General features: G+C 46.6%; 1 protein-coding gene across 2 annotated transcripts in view; it reads left to right on the top strand.

Moving 5' to 3' along the window:
* Nucleotides 1–18,450, top strand: part of USP4 (ubiquitin specific peptidase 4) — a 2,223,295-nt gene that overhangs the window by 2,014,678 nt on the left and 190,167 nt on the right. For both annotated transcript variants that reach the window (XM_069644193.1, XM_069644194.1), the window contains one exon: nucleotides 2,942–3,045. In XM_069644193.1, coding sequence (XP_069500294.1) covers nucleotides 2,942–3,045 — 104 coding nt within the window. The remainder of the gene's footprint in view (nucleotides 1–2,941; nucleotides 3,046–18,450) is intronic.

Genomic DNA, 18,450 nt, shown 5'->3' with positions numbered 1-18,450 from the left:
CTCACGGTTTCCATCAGGGTGTCGAGGCCAGTGGTCGACTACCTTGGTTGGTGGCTCAACAGCAGCAATATCATGGCGGGGGAACCCTTCTGGTCTTTGTGGCCTCAGGCCTGAGTGGTCATGGATGCGTCGCTGAAGGGTTGGAGTGCTCACTGCAAGGACATGCAGGTGAACAGCCTTTGGTCAGCAATGGAAGCCAGGTGGCACATCAAAAGCCTGGAGTTATGAACCATCAGGTTGGGCATGAGGGCTTTTGCTCCGTGTCTCAAGGGGAAGCATGTCCTGATTCCGACTCAATACAGTGGCCATGCGTTACCTTAACAAGCAGGGTGGTGTGCGCTGCCTCCCCCTTTGCAGAGTAGCGATGCAGCTGTGGTTCTGGCTATTGGAGAACCAGATCTCGGTCTCGGCAGTCCATCTGGCGGGGACAGAGAACTGCTTGACGGATTCTCTGAGCAGACAGAGCACGGTTCCAGACAAGTGGGAAGTGTGCCCTGAAGTCCCCCACTGGTGTATTTGCCACAGAGTCCAACAGGAAGTGCAGACAGTTTTGCTCGAGGGAATTCATCGAATGGTGCACTAGGGGACACATTTTTATTGGACTGGACACCTCCACCCCACTATGCCTTCCCTCCAATTTCCGTCATTCCGTGTGTTTTCAGGCGGTTGAGGATGTTTCGAGCAACCCTGCTCTTGATCGCCCCGGATTGAGCGAGGAGGACTTTGTACTCATACCTCCTGGACGTGACCATCTGGCCAGCTCTCTAGTTGCCTCTTTGTATGGATCGCCTTTACCAGTCGGGTGGTTGGGGACTCCACCCAAACCTGGAATCCCTCAACCTACATGCATGGCTCTTGAGAGGATGAAATATGACTGGGACCTCTCTGAAGAGGTACTCGAGGTGCTGTTGGCTGCACGTAGACAGTCAACAAGATTTCTGTATTTTGTGGAGAAGGTTTGAGGCGTGGCGCCAGCTATGCGAAATTGACCGCATCTCTTATCCCACCACTTTAGTGATGGAATTCCTTCTGTCACTGGCCTCTTCAGGTCACCACAGTCAAAGGATACTTGCCAGCTTTATGTTCAAAAGGTCTCCGATCGAGGGTCCTTCTTCACTATCTGGTTTATGGCTCAATTCCTGAAGGCCCTTGTGAATAGGTTTCCGCCTGTTCCTTTTGTAGTTACTGACTTGGACCTTAATTTGGTTCTTGCATTTCTTATGGCGGCTCCAGTTGAGCCTTTACATTCTTGTCCCTTGCCGTTACTTACTTTGAAAACCGCATCGTGGTGGCCCTCACTCCCGCCAAGCGGGTCGGCGAGCTGCAGGCTCTATCTTGTGTGCCACCTTTCCTTCTTTCAAGAGAAGGTTTCTGTAGGAACTGAGGTACGGGGGCATAGTGACACAGTATATGTACGACGACCAACATCCCATCCGGAGCCGACGACCGAGTCGAGGTGCACTAACGCCTACTGTCGAAAAGCCCCAGCATCTTAGTATGGCCCACACACTTTCACTTAAGACTCGGTCAAAGGTGTGCTCGTAATGTCTATGCGCAGGCTATGTAGATTGATTTGCTGATGCATGTGGATGGGCGAGAATGAACCCTTTTGAAGAACTCCTTTAATAACGAGGAAGCAAAAACCTTGCTGGGGGCATCCAGGATCGTAATCGGTCAATAATTATTGGGGTCTGTTCTGTCACCTTTTTTTGTATATCGAAATAATATTCGAAAAATGCCAAGAGGAGGGAGTCAATGAACATTCTTAATAGTATATGGTACCACCGGAGTTCAGGGTCATGCTTTAGTGTGATTGGGGCAAGATTATCTGGTCAGTTATATTTGTGAGCACCTCACTGAGATTCCCTGTGATCATACTGTAGTTTCCCTTTTTTCCAAATGAGCTCAGCCTATTTTTCCATAATCGCTGTTCAAAATAAATGTTAACTCCCTTACCAGCATGTTTAATTATTATGCTAATTTCAGTTTGATGTTTTTAGAGGGCTGAGTACTCTTGTTTAATTGAGTTATAGTTAATGGTCTTTTCTCTGCGTATTTGTTGTCTAGTTTCCTAATGTCCTTTGTGACTACATTAATGAATGCATCACATTTTCTTAAGGTAATATCGTAATAAACTGTGATTTGATTCTCAACTATTTTCTTTACTGGCCTTTTGTTCTATAACTAATTCATGTATTATGTGTGTTGTACTCCAATTAACCCACCTGCAGCTGTAAGGTTACACATAAAAACACATGTAAGAGTATCTTATGTTTGGGAGGCGCCACCCAAATTCTGAAGATGCCTGTAATCATTTGAAGAGTGTATGACTTATTTTAAAAAGCACTGAAGTAGATATGAGTGTTTAAAATCAGTTGAATGGGCAGGTCCTAGTAGATTTAAAATTGATTTGGACTTGCGGTATACACAAGGGGTTAACTCATTGTGTGCATTGGTCTCTAAGGAAGATGTGTTTTGTGTTGGGTCCTTTCCCCATATTAATCGGTCTACTAGTAAGCTCTTTTGGGTTTATTGAGGTCTTATGGCCAAAAAACACATATTGAAGTTTTGGAGGAGCATTGTTATGCCTGTTATTGAAGACTGGCTACATAGTTTATCAATTCTTTCTTGCAGGGAAAGCGTGTCCTTTCAAGTTAAACAGCAGCAAGATAGATATGGCATTTGAGTGCTTTTAATGAATTATATGATTAGAATGTTTTATATTTCTCTTATTCATATATAAGGATTATGACAAAAGTGCATTTACACTCGTCCACTTTTCTTTATTAAAGCATTCAACTGAATTTTCAAAATTTATTGATTTTACAATCAATAAGAATAACAGAAAAATATTTAAATTAGTCAATTATACAAGAACACATGTAGATAAAAAGGTAATCCTTTTGTCCTACTTTCACATTCATTTGTTTCTTATTTTTAGCAATTTGCAGATGTCCAGCTTTGTGTCTGATCCGAAGGCAGGACCCTATGTTTATGACCTCATTGCAGTTTCAAACCACTATGGAGGAATGGGAGGTGGTCACTGTAAGTAACTCAAACATTAAGTGACGGGGGAATGTGGGGTTTTGCGATTGTCATCTGGAACTAAATAAATCTTCGAAAGTCTGAAGACTAGAGGAAGAGAAATAATAAAAGCAGAATTTAGCATTGTAAATTATCCACAAATTAACTGTTAATGGTTAATCGTTCCCTCTTCATCTGAAACTGATTGAAGCCAAAATTGACAAATTCGTAGACTCAAAGTTTTAGCTGCTAGTGCATAATGTTTAAACCAACTTATCGCTACCCATTACTGCTTTTATTAATCATGACCACATAATTGATGTGTGCATAACCCTGGCAGTATGATACAGTTTGCAAAATAAACTAATTTTCAAAAACAAGAAAAAAACTTTTTCCTGGTTTCAAAGGTGAGTTTTATGATGCCTGATGGATTTGATTTAATTCATTTTGAAAATGTGTGTTGTTCAATATCTGTGAGGCACACTTTTTGTTAGGATTTGTATGTTAATAGTTGCAAGTTATTTCCCTTTAATTTAGGCAATTTTTGGAACTTGGTTTCTTTTTAGAATGGGCATGCTAGCTTTGTATAGAAGACATTGGGACTAGACAATCCTAAGTATAGAGGTAGCCCTTACAGGGTTGATGGGTGTGTAAAGGGGATGGGATGAGGGAGATGTCATGCTTCAGTGTGGTTATTGAAAGAAGACATTGAAACCCTTTTCCAGCAATAGAATGGATCGGTCGGACAATCTTATCCAGTAAAAGATCACTGGGCATCATGCTCTTCAGCAAGCTTAATTATGACGTTCAGATCGAGTAAACCGTCAAATGAGCCTTACACCAACTGAAAACAGACTTCTTGTGGTTTACTTCTTTCCTCAGATTCCTCCTCTTAAGACTTATATCTTCCAACGTCAACTGTTCTTGTAAACCTTTTTAACCACCAGTAGGCGCCATGCAGCTCCTTGTTAGCTCTGTGCGATGCTGTTTTTTGCCCATGACACCAGGGACAATTAAAATGAATCCATTTCTGCCCCATGACCTTATTCCTTTTTTCCTCCATTACGTTGCTCAATATCACTAGACATTTTGGAAATTATCAGTGTGTCATGCCAAATCCTAAAATGGGCTTTAATCACTGCAGGGATTGTTCGGTGGCATTAGTCTGTTTCAGACCCCCACATGGTTTGTTGCTAGTGCATTAGCGAGGAACACGATTTTGAGGACTGCTGATCGTGTCAGTCCATGCATGTAAAAGCCATCCGGTAGCGTGCCGCAAAGCTTTTTACTTTCCTCCACAAGGTATGTAAACAGTCCCCCGCCAAATCTCCTGCTCTGAAGCCCCGCTTCCACAAAGGTTCGAGTGGAACACTGCTCTGATAATAAAAACCTGAACAATCCTACTCACATGTAGGTGACCGGAAAGGCGGGGGGGGGGGAGCACCACAAGAGGTCTCGCGCCTTTTTGAGCGGTCATGGCAAGATGTTGGTTCATCTGAGGACTCGCCACCACCACCTATGGTGTACCATTCCCTACTGGTTCTTCTGTAGTGGGAGGAATTCAGGGAACACATGTTGATCTTTGCCAAGGCACCAATTGCTTTGGTGCCGGTAGCAAAGCAAGGTCCTTGTGCACTTTGCCATGCTTGCAGAAGCACATTTTTTTTAATGCAACTTTGCTCAGTTTGTGCTCTAGATGTTGAGACCTCTCCCGTCCAACGTTGTGTGGCTCCACCTTTGTGCATCTATGCCTCGATGACAACAGGTTGCTGGTCTGGATTTTTGATGAAGAGAACAATCCTGTCCCTTGTGGTGTGGAACCCTTGGATTCAAAAGTGGAGTACTTCCTAGAGGAACTCTTCCAACATGAGGTTGCCTTGACTTAACTGGGTTTGGATTTACAGGGTGCTTGTGGTCTGGCCACATCCTCTGCAGCTTGCTTTTGTGCAGTTCTCAGCCTATGCAAACCCTGTATGACCTTCTAGAAGAAAATGGCCACGGTTGTAGAAGATCTGAGTTTTTGTGCTGTTGAAGCACATGAACCAGTTTCACTGTAGGTGCATTTCCCTTTAATCTCGCTGTGGTTTACCACTGTGAGAATAAGAATCGATCAATAAATCTGCCCCTTTCAGCAATGAAGCGCCTCTGGTGAAGGATGGAAACAAGGCAGTGTCCCAAATACTCCTGTTAAGCCTTGGCATGGCAGACTGTATGGCTCCCATAATGTCCTCGACTATGTCTTGAGTAGACACTTGGATGAAGACCTCTAGATTTGCCCAAAATGTCAGTAGAAGGTTCTTTACATGATGCCTAATGGCAACAACCTGTTTAGGACTAAGGCTGGATGAGTCCTTAGAAAATTAGCTTCCAAGGCCACAGCAAAGTTATTGGGTTTGGCTGTCCAACAGCTTGTTGCCTCCACTCACAAGGCCCGTTCCTTTCGGACCTACACCTACTGTGCCTTCCATAGAAGGGGTCAGGCGCCCACCAGCAAACAGACCCAGCAGCATTTCACCCTCTAGAACAAGGGCAGAGGTACCCAGAGAGGCAATCTTTTCCACTGTCCTTATAATTTTAACGCTTGGATTATATCACCGGGTTACTGCCTCCCTTTCAAACAATGCTCACAACCACACTTCTTCCTCTTCCCCTCCAAACCTTCCTCCAGTCTGAGGCGATCCGGCAGCTTGTAAAGAGCGCCATAGAACTGGTGCTTTCTGCAAAGAGGGAACTGGTGGTATTACATTTACTTTCTGGTACCGAAGGAAGTCATGGCCCTGCGCCCCATCTTGCTTTTACAGCTACTGAATTTCTTCTGCAGAAGAACACATTCAAGATGTTTACCTTGTCTCAAATCCCCCAGGCTCCCTACCTGCAGGACTGGCTGATGTCATTGGCTCTTCAGGATGCCCAACTCCATGTGCCTATCTGAAGAATGGTAAGCTCCTGTGGTTCGTGGTTGAGGAATCCAATTGCTTGTTCAGAGTCATGCTCTTTGGTCTTTGCTCACCACAAAGGGTGTTCACCGAGCAGGCTGCTTCACATCGCAGTAGGGAAAAGGTTCATGCCTTTTAATAGCTCATTAGAACTTGAATACCAGATCTGTTTTCAGCGCATCTGAACCAAATCTGTCAATCTCCTACACAACTTCGGCTTCTCCCTGAACTTCAAGAAGTCCCATGTAATGGATCCCAATTGCTCCAGCTCATCTTGGAAGTTCTTCACATGTGTCAGGCAGGGCTTTTCATCCAAAAGAACAGATGGAAAACAGTGCAGGTTTTCCAATCAAAGTCCAGTCTAGTCCCATCCTTTGCCTTTCTGCATCTTCTGGGGCTCATGGTATCCTATATCTGTGTCGTGCCCAAGACCTAGCTGCGAATGAGGTCTCAAGTGGCTACACTGTTAATGCTCCGTTTGAGGGCCATGTGACTGGCTTTTTGCAGGTCTAAAATAAAGTGTCTTAGGACCTTCTGTGGTCAGCCCAGCAACACAATTTATTAAGGGGCGCACCTTTTCTGAACCCTTGGCCTCACTTGACAGTTGTCTGATAGTTCTGCCTTAAGGGTTGGAACAAGCTGACCGGGATGGGCCTATGATCCCCTGCTGAGGAGCACATCAATAAACTGGAATGTGGGGATATTTTGCCATCCATGAGCGCCTTCCATTCATGCAGGGCAGGTGCAGGGCACATTATGACGGACATTATTCCAACAAAGTGGTGTGGGATTGCTGCCTCTCTGCAGGAAAGTAATGCTTGTGTGATTCAGCGCTCTGGAGAATGAGGTCTGTCAACAGCATAGCTTGCTGGGTCGGTGATCATGGTTGCTCATCCCTTAAGCAGGTATAAGTCAGTGTCCAATGAGTGCTAGCTCTGCCAGGAAGTTCTGGATGAGATATTTGCATTTTGGGAGTGACTTCAGGTGGAAATATTCACCTCCAGTTTCAACAGGAAGTGCGATTTGTTCTGCTCCAGAGAATTTCACTGCATGGGAGCACTGGGGGAAATATGTATTGCAGTGTGGAACTTTATTAACTAGATTAGATTTTGATGCATTTATATGGTGCACTTGACTGACCAATCTGCATCTAGGCGAAGTTTATATCATTGTCATTCGACTGACTGACTGAATGAATGTAAGCTCCATGAACTAACACTTGTCACTGGAAAATAAGTTTTTAATCCTTTCCTAAAGACCATAATGGAGGAGAGTTTATGCACAGAAAGCTGTAATGCATTCCACAACTGGGGCCCGTAAACTGTCTATCACCCCTTGAGAAGTAGTGAGACAGTGAGATGGATAAGCAAATTAGATTAGCGTAGTACACGGGTCGGCTGAAGATGGGCAATTTTGTTAACTAAATAGGGAGGAGCCAACCAGTTTATTCATTTGAAAACGAGGCACAAGATCTTAAAATGTATCCTCTGGCTGACAGTGCAGGGATAGCCGAAATGCAGAATCTGAGGCTACTTTGGATGCTTGAAAATGAGTCTCAAAGCTGCATTTTGAGCCCTCTAATCAGTTAAGTTGTTTGCCTGGTATGCCTGAAAATCCATTTGCATAGTCCAACCTCGAACAAACCGGGGAACCCACCACCGTTGCAAGATCTGTGGATGGGATATATGTGAGGGTATGTCTGGGATGTAACCATCCTGTCCTGGTGCCAAGCCTCCCCGGAGTTTAGCAATAGCCTGAAGGACCTCATCATCATCTATATTGAGCATTGAGAGGTACGCATTCTTCCGCTGTGAGCATTTTTGATATTAGCCCCGTTAGGTAATGCTCGTTGTTGCACGTGTCTGTGACATAAAATTGTGCAAAGCGCCGATCTCTGGCAAAGCCTCCCCAGCAGTACTCCTCACCCGGTGAACTATCCTGTCTGCCCTCTGCATCCTCAATCTAGAATGCAGCAGGGTATATGCTTTGTCCCCTTTCTCAAAGTATTTTAACTTCAGAAAGCAGAGCTGAACTGTCGAGATCTCCTTACACCTGATATCCTTTTTTTAATGCTGGTTCTCGTAACATGCGCATTCTTTTTTTTTTTTTTTTTTTTTTGCAATCCCTCCCAACCCCCTGTTTTCAGTACCCCTCTCAGGGTAGGTTTATCAACCTCCCTACCGTGTTGAGCGACAGGTCGCCTGTGTCATTGTTCTGAATAAATTCTACAATACTATCACAAAGCTTTTCCCTGAAGAGGGGGTCTTTATACAGGTTATCGTTGCAGACCCATCTACCTACTTTTGGGGTGTTCGTCCCTAGATCTAGGGTGACAGTTGTCTTGTCGTGATCAGACCAGCCTATGAGGTTTATTTCCGAGGACACAATTCTGTATTCTTGGGCTGTATCTACCAACATATAATCTAAAAAAGGAGTAAAAAGTCTTTTGTGGTGGGATGGGTCGCTCGCCATACAGCTATCATGTATGTGTCTCGCAGCAGCTCCAAGAGATTACCTCTGTTTGGAGTTGTAGCGGCAGCACCCTGCTCTTTAGCGAGCTCCAGTCTAGTGTGGAATCTATCATGTTGAACTCGCCCCCACAAATTATAACACCCTCCGTTCACTCCCCCAAAAACTCAAATACTGATTTACAAAAGGTGGACTGCTGCGGTTCGGTGCTCAGACCGAGCACAGGGTTACTATTGTTCACCCAATGGCCCACTTGACTACCAGATACCTTCCCTCTGGCTGCCTGTTATGAGAAACTCATGGTGACAACAAGACAGACACACAAGTGACCACAGTTCAAGGGTGTTTTTTGAACAATTAATTCTGTATGCAGGTTAGAAAAACGCCTAGTCTAAACCTAAATCTAATATTGGGAGCAAGCTTCAACCACCAAATGAAAATAAGGCAGTCCTAGTGGCGCCGTGTCAAAAATAAAAAGGGCCTATACTAAAAAACCTTTTGCCAAACCTTACAACTATTACAAAAAAGGGGTGTGGGATAGTTCTCAAGTAAAGAAAGAAGTGTTCTCAAATAATGTCAGGATGCGGTAGCCTGGGTCTCCCTTCCCCACAGTTTGGACACTGGGTAAGATGGGAGCTTGGAGCACAGTACAGTCTCTGGCTTTTCCAGCACGAGATGACAGTTCCAATGGCAGTTCAGGACCATCGATGGCCAAGTCTTGTTTCCTTTGAAAGTCTTTTGCCTTCCGGGCCTGACGTGTTTATCTAACAAAACAAAGATACAGTCTCTTTTCCATGGGCTTTGGGTGACGACGTTCACCACAGGATTCCCTTCTTCTGGGCGCAAATACCTAGAAAGTTCTTAATTGATATCAAGACCCCCAAAATAGCTATATTTTCTTGATTTTGCAGGCCTCTCTGGTTTCAAATACCAAAAACAAAGGTTCCTTTAACCAAATGAGTTTGTTTTCAATGTTCACTGGGTGACAGGATCACCCCTGGATCCCCCTCTTCTGGGTGCTGATCCTTCACGTATCATAGTCCAAAATATATCAAACTTCCTTTATCAGTTAACTTTGGGTGACCGCTTCACCCCTTGATCTCCCTCGGTCGGGCCCAGACCTATCCCTCTCTTCATATTCTTGGGTGATGGCTTCACCCCTGGATCTCCCTCGGTCGGGCTCGGACCCCTCTTTACTTCACATTCACAATTGTCCAATATTATTGGGATTCAGTTCCTTTCAAAGTGCTTGTAGATCAGTCATTCGATTGCACAGGGATTTTGCTTAACGCCCTGTATGACCACTTTGATCTAGTTCGCTGGTCCTCCTATGCCCTTCTGGTATCTGTAGTTTCTCTCATATGGGGCTCGACCAGACTCTCTTGAGTTAGCATCCACGTGGTGCCGGTTTCCCTCTACTGCTGGTCTCCCCTTGACACTTTTTATAGTTCATTCAAAGTTAATCAGTTTTGGTTTAAAACTTCCCACTTTGCGATTCCTACTCAACACAGCTGGGTTCTTATCGGTTCTCTCCTCGACTCACCGGCTGTGATGAACTGCTTGCCAGTTGCCACGGAGTCATGGCTGGTGCTGCGGGAGCTTTCCTCGCTCCTGCTTATTGGCATAGGCTGGCCCCGTGTACCGTTTACATCTGCTGCAGGACACTTGTGCTATTGATTGCGGTCTTAGGCCTGCCTAAAAGCTCTGCGGTTCTGGGACGAAAAGGGCAAGGTCACTTCTCTCCTCGCCACCCTCTTGATTCCTGCAGCCTTTCTCCTTCTCTTGAACTGCCGCGTGCTAGCAATCTCACTGTGCTGTTTGCCTTGCTCGTACTGCGCTCTTGCTCGACCTTGTATCCCTGTGGGGAAAAGGAAGGGCCGTCGGGTGTGTGTGTGATTCGAGTCAATTGCCTGACTTTGCCTGACCCTCAGTTTGGGACATGTCAGGTACACACGTTTAACATTAGTCCCTTGTCTATTGTGTGGTGCGAAGTTGTTCTTATTTGAAAGGAAAAGGGTTGAAAAGTCAGAGTATCCTACGGGACGTGATGGGGAACAGGTGCTATTATAAGAAAGGGGTCGGTTGGTAGATTGAGAAGGATGAAATGGGTATGGTTTGTGAAATGGACGAGAATGACCAGGACTTTGAACAGAACACGGGGGATGGTGGGAATTGGAATTGTCACTTTCTGAACTCCCAGTCAAAAACGGCCAACAATCAGGGCGACATCCCATTGCGGATGGTGTTATGTTGGCACTTTTAAGTCGATGGGTTGAGTATGTGGCCCGTTGCATGCAACTGTTTTCGGGAATGTCCCCAGGTGTGCTACAAATGTGCTTTTGCTTACATTGGTTTGTCTGTGATTGATCGCCTATGAGTATTGTACCCCCCCAGCCATCCTCCCTGCCCCCCTTCTTCTCTTAACATTAATAGGGTGATCATTCTTCACAACAATTGAAAAAGCATGAGGGAAAGATGAGGGGAAAAAGAAGAGATGCCCTAAAGTGAAAAAACTAGGGCCGCTCTCGGGAGACCGCTTGCCATGCCGGACTCTCAAACACCTTGGCCAGTCTGCAATTAGCGCTGATCGCCCAACGTAAATGTGATCTTCACCGAGTGTAGATAGATGTCCTTCTGATCTTGGAGTAGCAATGTCATGGCAGATGTATCCTCTTAAAACGTTCGACAACAATAACCAGTCCCTGCCCTTCCTCAGAGGGATGCCTCCACCACAGGATTCGGCATGGTGGCCCCGTGACCTTCACACAGTGTTGAATCGAGATGGAATTTTTCCCGCTCTAGCAGCTCAGCCACGTTGCAGGAGGGGGGAGGGTCCTCCGGTTTACTTCCTTTTGATTCTTGTAAGTTCCTTATCTCACCAAGCAATGCTCCCCTTTCTTCCGCCTTCAGCTTCTGAAGGACCACAGCTGCTGCTTCTCCTGATGTTATCATGTAGTCTTCTATATGGCACTCAAAATTGAGAGAATGGAAACCCCCACAAATATCTAATGCTCTGATCTCGCAGCCAAGTTATCATTTGCGTGCAGTCGCGCCTCTTCAGGAGTGTTGCTGCAGATAGGTCTTGAAATATGCAGATGCTCAAGCCTTCAAAGTCAATTCTCTCTCTACCCCTTGCCAATATCCCGATTTCGGCTTTGTGCTTGTAATGATGGCATTTTGCTATGTTAATGTTAAAGGATATTTGTACCGTGCACTATCACCACCGGAGTGGTCCCCTGTCGCTCTGGTGGATCGGAAAAGGAAAGGGGGGGGGTTGAGTTAGTGGGAACGAGCGGGATAAGTGCAAGAGAGCAGTGATGTGCTGTTGGCAGCTACAGTTTGGTTAACACCGTTCGCTGAGTTTGGGGGTGCTTTCCGGTCAGTAGCCGTGGTGTGCTGTTGTGCGAAGCTATGTTTGTTTTGTTGCGGTGTAGTGAATTTAGTTGTTTGTTGTGCTTTAGGGTTGTGGTTGTGTTTGGTTAGAGTTTGAGAGGTGTATGCAGAGTTGGGAAATTGTTAGTGGGTTGGTTATTGGCCTTGCTATCTAGAAGTGATGTGTTCAATTTCCACGTTTTTTTCTAGATGTGGCGCGTCATTATCTCTGCATTTCTATCTGGATCCTGCACTGGCTAATGTTCACAATCCTGTATATATATGACGCACGCCAATATTCACAATTATATGTTAATGTGGCACTGACCCACCTTCGAAATCCTGTATAGATGCGAAGCAAGCTAGCATTCACACATCTATCTAAATGTGGCATTGGTAATATTTCCAATGCAGTCTAGATGTGGCAATGGCTAATATTTACTATTATATCTAGATGTGGCACTGGCTGACATTCACAATCCTGTCTAGATGTGATGTAGGCTAACGTTCACAATTCTAACTAAGTGAGGCACTTGCTAACATTCACAATTCTATCTAGGTGTGGCACTTGCTAACATTCACAATTCTGTCTGGGTGCAGCGCAGGCTAATGTTCATAATTCTATCTAAATGTGGTACTTGCTAACGTTCTGAATCCTGTCTAGATGCGACGCAGGCAAATGTTCACAATTTTATCTGGTTATTAAGCAGGTTAGTGTTAATATCCTGGTCTGCTATGCTCTGAGGGCAGGTAGAGTGGAGGGCTTCTGGAGAAGAGTGATTGCTCTACTCCCCACCCAAGCCACACCTACCTTGATGGTTGCTGCTGGTTGACGGCTGGCCTCCCCTGCTGACACCTGCAGTCACAATCTGGAGCCGCCCTTTTCCTTGGGGCCTTTAGCCACGGGGACTGCACGGGCAGAGGGCTGACCTGGGAAGGTCAGTCATGAACAGGTGGACGTACCAATTAGGGGAGGGGGAGGTGGGCGGGCTGGGAGGCGGGCGGTAGAGGTGCTGGACTGGGAAAAGCCAAGACACAAAGGACTACACCCCAGGGACTGCACACTCTAGATGCAAGGCAGCACAGAAAAACAGGGTCAAAAGCTACAAAAACAATAGACAAACCCACATTGCTCACCAAAAACAATTGAAAAAACACTCCCACCACTCCAATAGAGTACATGAAACGGGCCAAAAATAGATTACAATCAATGTTCAATTACTCGCTGAGCATCAACCAGTCCCTAGAGCTGCTTCCAAAGTGGTTTCCCTACCAGATCCTTCCAGATTTCAGTCCACAAAGCAAGCTATCACAGACAGCGGACCGTTAAGGGGCCCTCCGCCCCTGATTCTATTGAATTCTATTGTGGGGGCTTTTTTTCATGTCGAAGGTACCGTCGGAATTCCACCTCAACAAGCCTTTGGTGTTGCCTGTGTTATTTCCGAAACCTTCATCACTGCCTGAAAGGACTTTATGCTATGCAACCTGTTCGCTTGAAGGTGAGCCTATTCTGGAGGTAAGAGTAATTGCTTCTTTTGAGCCTTGCCACCTCCTGTGGTTGTGTAATGATGTACTGCTATGTATTCTTTATTCAGGAGCATGTGAATCCATGCCAGACAAGGAACAAGTTACTTACCTGTAACTATTGTTCTCCAGCATGGGTCTGGCATGGATTCACATGCAAAGCCTTCCTCCTGCCCCTCTGCGGCTCCTTTTGGTCATACTGCCACTTTACATGCTACCAAACTGAAGACGGCTGCCAGAGGAGGGGCTTAGGGAGAGGGCAATCATTGGCTGGGGGCAGTATGACCCAGAGTTCAGTGATTGGGTTAGAGGAGAAAGACAGTTTATAAGTTAAAGTGAAACTTTTTTTTATTTACTGAGGATTCCCGGCCTTACGACAGGGAATATTCATGAGCATGTGAATCCATGCCAGACCCATGCTTTAGAACAATAGTTACAGGTAAGTAACTTGTTCCTTGCTTGTCCCATCGTTACAGTGATGGAGTTCCTCCTGTCACTGGCCTCTTCAGGCCTTCAGATGGGTACAGTCATGGTGTAATTGGCGGCTTTTTCTGTGTTGAAGAGGTCACTGGAACAAGGATCTTTCTTCATGGTCCCGGTAATGACCCAATATCTGAAAAGCCTTGCTAATAGGTTCCCGCCGACTCCATTTTTAGTTTCCGGACTGTGTGAGAAATCAGGTCTCGAATGGATTGTGTCCTCCCACGTATTCCTTATCTTTGATGTATCCATTTCCAGCTTGCTGCCTCAGAATTTTATTTTCAGTAGAGAAAGTAGAGGGCGCTGCGTGTCTGTCTCTTGAGTCGATGTCCATCGGAGGCCTCTGTATCGACGTCGCATAAATAGCCGCACACAGCGTCCGTTGCTCAGTTCCAGTTTTTCCGTGCTTCATAACGTAATGCTTGGTTCTTCAGTCAATCAAAATCTTAGAAATTTACGTGAAGAAAAAACAGCAAATTCTTCAATCCACGATGGCATCTTCGTCTGCTCCTTTGACGCCCCGATCTGGGTTAAAAAAATGCTGGGATTGTGGGAAGATGATGTCCTTGACTGATCCACACAGGATCCGTCTATGATGCCTTGGGCGCGAGCACCCGTGTTCTGCGTGTGAAGAATGTCTATCGATGACGGCGAAAGCCTTGAGGGAGCGCAGAGGGAAGCTGGAGAGAGGTTGGACCGTAAAATCTGTTACCCCTTCAAAATTGACTTCTGACGATTTGAGACTGTCGTCTCCTCGTCGAAAAAGAAAGCACTCACATTCGAGGTCTCGAAGTGGATCGCACCACTCTGCATCGAGACACAATAAGAAGAGGCACCATAGTTTGTCCTCATCTTCGTCCTCCAGTTCACCAGAAAGTTACATTCCCCACCAAGTACAGTTCCTGGGCTTGGTTGGAGGAGTTTCATTTAAAAATGTCAAGGGTCTTCGAGAACGCAGCCTTGCCCCCCTCGGAGATACCTAGCGGCAATGCCCCGGGTAGAAAACCCGATAAACATAAAAGCAGTCAGTCGTTGACATTGGCTAAACATACTCCTTGAGTAGAGAAAAAGCCTCCCCGATGCATAAGGTGTCGGCATTACCCTTGAAGTCGAAAACTGCATCATCGATGCCATCAGCGACTTTGCCGAAGGAAAAGTTACCGATGCCTCGTGCGCCCACTCCTTAGACGCAGCTTACGCGTGAGCTGTCAGTCTCCTTCGAGAGCGTCGAGACCGCTGTCAGCCCTATCGGTCCACAAATTGGGAGACTCAGAGGTGATTCCTGCAGTCAGTAAAAAGCTCTCTGCAAAATATAGGGCATCGGCTGCAGACCCTCTTTATTTATCCATACACCCGACTCCAGGGAGTTTAGTAGTCCAAGCTGCAACTTCATCAGTCAGACAGTCGGCATACCCCACAATTCCGCAGGATCGTGATGACAAAAAATTTGACGCCATGGCCAAGAAGGTTTTTCTCGGCATGCAGCATGGCACTTAATTTCCTAACGCCACATGCACGCTGGCAAGAAAGTGTGCTTCGATGGCAGCTGACTACCTTCCCGAAGGCGACGGTTTCTTGAGCATTATCAAGGACGGGACCGATGTGATGTGCGAGTCCCTCCAGACCGGTCTCGACTCTGTTGACAGCATCAGCAGAGCCATGGCGGCTAGTACCACCATCTGCAGATTTGCGTGATTGCGGAAATCTGGATTTGCTCCTGATGTGCAATTCAGACTTCCGAATATGCCCTTTGATGGCACCCATCTATTTGGTAAGAAAGCTGATGACAGTTTAGAGAAGTTGCAAACTTCCAAAGCGGTGGCCAAATCCCTTGGAGTTGCAATTAAACACTCCAAACCGCCCCACAGGTACACCCTGGAGGGGTAGGTCCTTTTGCTATTACTCTGCATTCGGAAAAAAGGCAGAGGACAGCCAGCTCGAAGGGGCCAGAGACGATTCACCTTCGTGGACGGGGCAATGGTACCAAGTCTGCATCCACAGGTGCTGCCTTACCCTCAGCATCTGCTTCAGCTGCCCCAAAACCCCTCTGAGGTCTTACTACACAAGGCACCTGTAGGAGACAGGCTAACTCAACATCTGACAGAATGGCAGGCTATTACGTCAGATGCGTGGGCATTGGAGACAGTTGCCCAAGATTACTGCCTGCCTTTCCTACACACGAATCATACAACAGGGAACGACTCCTTGATGTTTCCAGACCTGCTCCTTTTGCAGGAGATCTTGGACCTGCTAGAGAAAGGTGCTATAGAACCGGTACCTGTAGCGGAGAGGAACAAGGGTTGGTATTCCCCATATTTTCTAATTCTGAAAAAGGATGGAGCAATGAGACCCATCTTGGACTTGCGAGAATTGAACAAATTCCTAAGGCAAGACAAATTCAAGATTGTTACGCTTTCTCAGATCCTTCAGGCCCTCCAACCTCAGGATTGGTTTGTATCTCTGGACCTTCAGGATGCTTACTCTCATGTGCCAATCCATCTCAAGCACAGAAAGTACCTGAGGTTCACCATTGGCAGCTCTATCAGTTTTGGGTGCTGCCATTTGGGCTGACCTCCACCCAAGGGTTTTCACCAAGCTAATGGCGATCGTGGCAGCAAGTTTCAGTAGAGGGGGACGACTGGTTGATCAGAGCAGTGTCCCCGGAACAAGCTCGAGATCTGGATTGTTTGCCACTTCCTCCGCAAGCTGGCTTTTCCTTCAATTTCAAGAAGTCCCATATGATACCATCACAGAAACTCCAGTTTATTGGAGCAGTCCTGAACAAATCCCTGGGAAAAGCCTCGCCACCAGAGGTGAGGGCTCAAGACATTCTACAGATGGTGACCAAATTTCAGAATGCCCAACATCTTCCGGGCTTTGGGGTTTTTTTTTTAGGTTGCTTGGCCTCATGGCATCCTGCATTTTCCTAGTGCTAGAGGCTCCCTTGAGAATGTGATCTCTCCAATGGGCTCTCAGGACCCAGTGGTCACCATTCTCAGGAAGGATGTCAGAGCCCCTACAAATTCAGAACAGAGTTGCACTGGACCTTCAGTGGTGGGTCTGTCAGGAAAACCTCTTGAAAGAAGTACCTTTTTGGCAACCATGGCCGGAGATAACCGTAGTGATGGACGCCTCACTAACGGGGTGGGGAGCCCATGCCAACGATTTAAGTCAGCGGTCATTGGTCTCCATCGGAGTCCAAACTACACATCAACCTATTGGCGCTGAGAGCAATCAGGCTAGCACTGAAGGCTTTCCTGCCATCGGTACAGCGAAGAAATGTTCTGATAATGATGGACAACACAGTGGCCATGCACTACCTCAACAAAAGAGGTGGTGTAGGGTCACTGTCACTGTGCAGAGAGGCAATGCAGCTCTGGTTCTGGGCAACTCAAGAAGGAATCTCTCTGTCTGCAGTTCACCTAGCCAGAGAGAAGAACACGGCGGGGGATGCTCTGAGCAGGCAGACCACAGTCTCCCACGAGTGGGGAACTAGCTCGGGAAGTCCTTCGAGAGATCTTTGCCCTTTGGGGAATCCCTCAAGTGGATCTGTTCGCAACAAATCTCAACAGGAAATGCATATTGTACTACTCCAGGGAATTTCCCCCGAGAGGAGCTCTACGAGATGCGTTTGTGGTGAACTGGGAGTTTCCGCTTCTGTACGCGTTTCCTCCAGTCCCCGACATTCCTCACGCAATGAGGAGGTTGAGAAGATTCAGGAAAACCATTATCCTAATTGCCCCAGACTGGGCCAGGAGAGCGTGGTAACTGGATCTTCTAGACATGTCGATTTGTCCTCCGATTAGTCTTCCACAAAGAGAGGATCTTCTCTTGCGAGAGGAGGGACAGGTTCTCCATCCAGATATCAGAACTCTCAACCTTCACGCATGGTTTCTGAAAGGCTGAGGTACAAAGATTGGGACCTCCCGGATGACGTAATAGAGTTGTTGCTGTCGGCCACAAGGCCAGCAACCAAATCCCTATACCGCTGCCGTTGGAACAAATTCTGCAGCTGGTGTAGAGATAAGAATATTGATCTTTTTTCATGCAGTACACCAATGGTGTTATCTTTCCTGCTACACTTAGCAAATCTATGGCTACGCTAGGGCACACCCGCTCCTTCCTTCCCTGCAGCTCTCTGGCCGGCCTCTCTTGGCCCTCTTCCTGCTCTCACCTGCAAGGCTAGAACCTCAGGGTCATCTTCGACTCCACGCTCTCCTTCTTTCCTCACAACTCTGACGTCTCTTAAGAAGTCAGAGGTATTCTTCCTTTCCTCTCCTTCCCCCAGAAGCCCACTGTCTCCAGAGCTCTGGTTCTCTCTAGGCCGGACTATTGCAACAGCCTCTTTCTAAATCAGCCTGCTTCTACTCTCTGCCCTCTGCAACTTATTCAGAACAGGACTGCGAGACATGGCCTTGGCCTCAAGCCCAGGGATCGGATCTCTCCAGGACTGAAATCTCTGCACTGGCTCCCAGTGGCTGCGAGGATTAAGTTCAAAACCCTCTGCATCGTCCACAAGGCCTTCTGGGGCTGGGGGCCTCAATACATTCAACTCTCTTCCTAAATATCTTCTTTCTCTAGTTCTTCGCTCATTCCCTTCCAACTCCCTCAGGGTCAGTCGCTTCTCCAAGCAACAAGTTGGTGT

Source organism: Ambystoma mexicanum, chromosome 2p, assembly GCF_040938575.1.
Source record: "Ambystoma mexicanum isolate Mex_15411 chromosome 2p, UKY_AmexF1_1, whole genome shotgun sequence".
NCBI classification, from domain to species: domain Eukaryota; kingdom Metazoa; phylum Chordata; class Amphibia; order Caudata; family Ambystomatidae; genus Ambystoma; species Ambystoma mexicanum.
Note: the sequence above shows the minus strand (reverse complement) of the source record. Positions and strands in the feature narration are given on the sequence as shown.